At 38.8% G+C, this 6,469-nt stretch overlaps 1 protein-coding gene across 1 annotated transcript; it reads left to right on the plus strand.

Moving 5' to 3' along the window:
* The first annotated feature begins 62 nt into the window (after positions 1 to 62).
* On the plus strand, positions 63 to 2,104 carry LOC134679823 (dnaJ protein homolog 1). The gene is made up of 3 exons (XM_063538723.1): positions 63 to 220; positions 387 to 1,230; positions 1,445 to 2,104. Exons 2-3 carry the CDS (start codon positions 403 to 405, stop codon positions 1,676 to 1,678), a joined length of 1,062 nt encoding a protein of 353 aa, XP_063394793.1. The 5' UTR covers positions 63 to 220; positions 387 to 402; the 3' UTR covers positions 1,679 to 2,104.
* The last annotated feature ends 4,365 nt before the right edge of the window (positions 2,105 to 6,469 follow it).

Consider the following 6,469-nt stretch of genomic DNA (forward strand, 5'->3'; position numbering starts at 1 on the left):
CACGCTAATGTTTTGTCTCCTTTTCGCGTCGAATGAAGGCCCCAGAACGTTCTAGACGTTTTAATGTATATAACTTGGCGCGACGGCGGCGCTACGTTTCATTCATTTGTGAATTTGAACGTGTGAACTGTGAGTTGTGAAGTGCGTGAGAAAAGTGAATATTTTACATAATTTTGTTCAAGACTGCTATTGGATTTTGTAATTAGACCGTATAATATAGGTAAGTGTCTCAGATTGTCAATTTTCATTTAGTAAATTGGAAATATTGTCGGATTTATCGCATGCCAAAAAAAACTAGCAATAATTTACATTGCGCGAATCATCGGTGTACGTACCCAAAAAAGGTGTCAGTCGTGCGGAGGCTAATAGTTACCGTTTTGTTGCAGGTGTAAGCATTCAGAAATGGGAAAGGATTACTATAAAATTCTGGGAATATCGAAGGGAGCGAGCGATGACGAGATAAAGAAAGCGTACCGTAAGCTAGCGCTCAAGTACCATCCGGACAAGAACAAGAACGCCGGGGCCGAGGAGCGGTTCAAGGAGGTCGCGGAGGCCTACGAGGTGCTCTCGGACAAGAAGAAGAGAGAGATCTACGACGCCCATGGCGAGGAGGGTCTCAAGGGCGGAATGGGGGCACAGAACGGGCCAGGTGGCGGCCAGTCCTTCTCGTACACGTTCCACGGCGACCCGAAGGCCACGTTCGCGCAGTTCTTCGGTTCGGCGAGCCCGTTCCAAGCGTTCTTCGACCTGAACGGCGGCGGCGGCGGCGGCAATTTCTTCGAGCGTGACATGATGGACGTCGACATGGACCCGTTCGCGAACATGGGCATGGGCGGGCAGCGCCCCGGCGGACCCGGCGGGGCCTTCCGCAGCCACAGCTTCAACTTCCACGGCTCGCCGAGCCGGAAGGAGAAAACTCAGGATCCGCCCATCGAGCACGACCTGTACGTTTCCTTGGAAGACATCGCCCGCGGTTGCGTGAAGAAGATGAAGATCTCCCGCCGCGTCATCCAGCCAGATGGCACGTCAAAGAAGGAGGACAAAGTGTTAACCATCCATGTTAAACCTGGTTGGAAGGCCGGCACCAAGATCACGTTCCAGAAGGAGGGTGACCAAGGCAGGAACAAGATCCCTGCAGACATCGTGTTCATCATCAGAGACAAGCCCAACCCCCTGTTCAAGCGAGAAGGCAGTGACATCAGACATACAGCCAAGATCTCACTCAAACAGGTCAGTAAACTATTTTGTTGTCTATGACATTCTTATTTACATCTAATTTGAATCTTTCATTTGTTGATTTAATGAGTCATATTCAAATTCAAACAATTTAAGATCACCATCATTCACTAGTTAACTTCCATTGTTTTGAAAATATAACTTCATGAATAGGTGTCATCATCTGTTATTGTTCAATAGACTAACCTTTCTTTTTCCTTTGTTACAGGCTCTGTGCGGCACAATCATTGAAGTTCCAACCATGAGCGGAGAGAAGCTAACAGTCAACCTGCAGGGCGAGGTTGTCAAACCCCACACAGTGAAGAGGTTCCCCAACTACGGCCTACCATTCCCCAAGGAGCCTACACGGAAAGGAGATCTGCTGGTGGCGTTCGACATCAAGTTCCCTGACCGGTTAAGTTCAGGAGTGAAGGAGATCCTAGCAGACACGCTTCCTAACTGAATTGACCGGAAGATTTCTAATTGGTTCAGATTTTAGTGTATCTCGTGGACAGTGAATTTGGGCAAGAACTGAGCCTTAGCAGTTTCTAAGTGCCAACTTGAAAGAGTCCACTTGTGTATGCTCAAACATCGTCATAGGACATTCCTGTGAAATCTCTACTCACTAGGCGAAACAGTAACGTTTTACTTGGATCAACTGTTTTTTGTTAGTCCGAGTGGTTTAAGAAAGTGTGTGTGGACGCCCTTTGTCCGTTTTAGTACAAAGTGGCGTAGTGACTGATTTAATTTACTTGTGTTTGTATTTAAATTACTTAGGTTGTAAATATTTTGTATTGTAAATACATTTGCTGACAGTGATTGTAAGTTGTAGGTTTAGTGGTAAAGCTGCCATGGTACGAGTACGTACTTTTCTATTATTTGTACTGAGTTTCCTCGTAATTTATATTAAAGTGTTTTGCTATGGATGAATGAACATTGTGAAAAATGACATGACTTACCACTTAAAATTGCTGTTAAAATTGACTAATAAACGAAAAGATGAAAAAAACTAATATTTTCATTTCTCAATAACCTGGAATCCATAGTAATTTTAGCATACTCAATGCCAACAGATTAAATTGGTTGTTTTGAAAATAGATTCTCTATTTTGATTACCGACCCGCTGCCAACATAACAAATTTAATGTAATGGTATGATGCGGAAATAATATTGCCGCTTTTTAGTTAGTAAAATAACCAATTTCCTTTTGAAATGACGTAGCATATTAAATCTTGTTTTTACAATAATCATGTTGGCGTTGGCACGACCCGAATTTAAAAGCCTTGGCGCTTTAACATCAAATATGTATGTATGTACATTGTCGGTTGTGTTGTATATGTATGAAACTTTCAAAGTGTAGGTACCTATGAAATTACAAGGTGAAAGTCGTAAGTTTCATTTCCGTATAACCCTTATCTTGGCAAGGCTCAAAATATCTTAAATATAGTAATTTTTTTAGTTTTTTGTCACCTATTGAGCATACTAGGCTATTAAAAAATAAGGAAAAAAATCCAGGATTTTCCAGTTTTGGAAAATCATATGTATCATATTTGATACAATGCCAATAACTCGACAAAATAGTTACCTACTTTTTAGAAGAAAAATGAAGATTTTAATAAAAATAAAACATGTAATGCAACAGAAATTAGCATTTACTGCTAATTAAACGCAATCTAAAGCATCAGATGACTATTAAACCTGTAAAAATTAATTATATCTACGAATACCTGATCACATGGGCGGAAAATTTGATCCCGTAAAGTTTCAAAAAAGTCGTCAGCAAAAAGTTGAGTAAAATATGAAAAGTAAACAAATAATTAAAATTTAAAAAAAATACATTTTTTTTACTTTGGGACCATTTTTTGCCATACACATATTTTTCCGTGCTACGGGCTACGGCGTAGCAATAATGCTACAGCGTACGAATATATAGTTAAATAACATCTAGTCCTTAAAAAAATCAAAGTTTAATAACTAAATAAAACGACAACTAATATTAAATAATTGAAGCATGTTTTGTAACCCCACAAAAATAATAAAAAATACAAAATCATGTTAAACTATTTTGACGATAACTTGGCAATGTATTAAATGCAATACAATCCTTTCGATATGTACATTTCTGAGTTCTTGGCAGTGTATCAAATATAATACGTAACAGTTTCATGTAAGGTTCTGTGTATTAAATGTTTTTAAATTTGAAGGCATTGTAAATATGTATGCACTAAGAGACAGTAAAGATATCAAAATGTAGATTATGGAAAAATATATACTAACATAAGAAATAATTGCAAAACTTCCAGTACGAACCGAAATCTATTGTTTCCGCAGCGCCATGTTGATTATTACTAATTAATTTACAATGACACCCGTGTCAATTATTTTTTTCTATAAGTAAGGAGGGTAGCTCGACATATTGATGGCAGAATTATTCTGTTAGGTAATAAAGTGAAACTGCTAGATTTTTTTAAGTTCCATGTATCACGGGTGTTACGATGCCAAGATAAGGGATAAAGATAAACTATCACATCGCTTTGCCGCTACATTTTTCAAGGCGCAACCCAGATAAACTAAACGGGCAGTTGTTTTGTGCATCTTCCAATAATGTTTACGTCTTTACGATACGGTCGATACGATAATAAAATAACATATGTCGCCAATTTATTTGCTAACACAGAAACATGTAAAGCCGAGGCGCGCGCATCCCACTGACGTCACGCGGCAAAAATACGCACGCCCCCGCAAGGCCTACTGGAGAAATGGATGCAGACATGTTTTATATAATTTAATTAAAATATAACTGAGCGCCAAGGTTTAACTACTTTTAGCAACACAACACACATTATTAAGAAAAGCTTATCTATAAAATAATCATAATATTGAGAGTTTAAACTCTCAATAAGTTCAGTAAATGAGTCCTTGAAAGTTATTTAAAAAGTGTTTTTTTTCAGTCTTCACGTTATTCTACCAGATATGCAAAATGTTACATATTGGTGCTAATTAATTCATTTGATGGTGAGCAACGCTGCAACGGCTGCAGGGTCAAGGTCGAGCGGTTAGGAAGTTTAGGAGAAGATGACTAGTGTCAGTACTTATATTCATGGACGTGTAGGTGTAGTGTAACGTAGTGTAACTGAGCTTATTTTAGGAAGGTAGTTTTATATGTGGCAATATTAGTTAGAGGAAAGGTATTTCCCGTGGTTATCTACGTTTTCGTGACGTCTGATGCACCAGTGCCACCAGTAAATTTCCGGATAACGGATGAATCTTAACGAGAAACATGACTCAGAAGAGAAGGAAGTTATCTTATGGACCAAACTACAGTAGCCAATCATTGGAAATTCCATTTCAACTGGATCCTAATTAGTTTTCCCGCCACGCATTATGAGGAAACTTTATTATGTTATATGTGGTTCTAATTCAGCTAAGTAATTGTTAAAAATAAACTATTAATATTGTAGTCACCCTTCAAACCGAACGGCTGAAACTGGTTGAAAGTAGTCTGAAAAGCTTTAAAATTAGGACAATGTTACCAACTAATAACGCAATTAATCCGCCGGAATTCGCGATTTTAACACATGCAAAATATTTGAATAGCGGGTGTTGTCATTAAATAATGTACCTTCGAGATAATTACAAACGAACTTAGAGTAAATATTAGAATCATGGCAACGGCAGCGACAGCAGTAAGTATAAGTTTGTATGTTTTGTTATCTATCTATCCAAGATATCGTCACAATCTGTTTATGCGTGAATTCAATCTAATGCGTGCGCATCAATGTCACTCGTTATCGTCGTAATGATAATGAATTAATGACAAACACGGTAAACTAGACGCACAATCACATACCTACCACCTATCCAAGTAAGTACTACACAACGCATGTGTACGATAATCCTTCCATGTGATGTAAAAGAAAGATCTAGAAAGGGCAAATACCATGCAAATACGATGTTCATACTCCACTGTAAACTTGGTTTTATTTTTGCAAATCGATAACTTAATGCGGGCAAAACAATCCTTGTTACTCTGTGATAAGGTTAAATTTCCGTTGTCACAGCGGCATGTGTCGTTGGCACAGATAGTGCGATGAACGGAAGGTGGTAGAATGCTCGAGAGAAATCGAGCACTGCCGATGTTTCGCGAAGCGTCCGACTTGTGCGCTGGGCTTGGCGGCACGTTTCTGTTCGAGTTACCAGGTTGCGAGGCTATTACCATGGACATCCTAATTAGCGGTTTACTGATGGGGATATTTTTTTCCAATTGAGACAAAGACTGATGGGGGTTTCCTCAATTTGTGATGGTATGTGATTCTTGAAAATGTAGGTATTTATTTACCTATAGGTTTCTATATTAAGGGTCGGCAATGCATATGTGAAACCTATGGAGTTGAAAGCGTCTATAGACCACGGCAATTGATTAGCGTAAAATGGTTGTGTGCTTGTTTGCCACCAGTATCATAACAAAATAAAACAAGATTTTGTTTAGTCAGTATTAATACAAAATATGTAAATAATAGAACATCTACGTAGGTAACTTATACTACTTTAGCTCATCAAAAGGAAAATATTTGTAATAGCGCACCAGAAAGTAACATTTGAAAGACATAAGTATGTCAACCCTTAGGCTACGTTCACACGGCGTAATTTTTCTCGTATACCGTACACGAGATTTTATCGAATATCGTAGTGACAGCAAAATTTGTATGGTAACCTGAAAATCGTTCACACGGCGTCAATACGAGAAAATCTCGTATTCGAGACATATTTTTTACCGTATACCGTAGGGTCTTGCCACCGGGAATGCGAGATTCTCGAAACGATTTTATCGAATGCGATACTCAGTGGCGCTTACGTTTACGTTGAGTCGTTCACACGGATAAACTGGTTTCTCTTATACGAGACGCGCACGGGGGCGCAAATCTCTTGCAAAAATGGCTTCCGCCCACTAGCTGCACAATTTTATTTTATTTTACAATTTTATTTATACAAGTTTCTACATGATTTTTTATTGTCGATTACTAAAATAAAACAACGTGATATTCAGAAGACATCAGATTTATTTGACCACAAGATCTTCAACACGTGACGACCACTGCGCCAGAGACTGTTTAACAGGTAATAATAATAAATAAACATATAAAAGAAATGGAATACGGGGATCCATGTCAGCGTGCGTGCACTCAACGACTGGTGGTGTGGCGGCAGGTAATTGCATCGAATAGACGCCATGTGAGAGGTTGTCACGTATACG

This window comes from Cydia fagiglandana, chromosome 3 (genome assembly GCF_963556715.1).
Source record: "Cydia fagiglandana chromosome 3, ilCydFagi1.1, whole genome shotgun sequence".
Classification (NCBI taxonomy): Eukaryota; Metazoa; Arthropoda; class Insecta; order Lepidoptera; family Tortricidae; genus Cydia; species Cydia fagiglandana.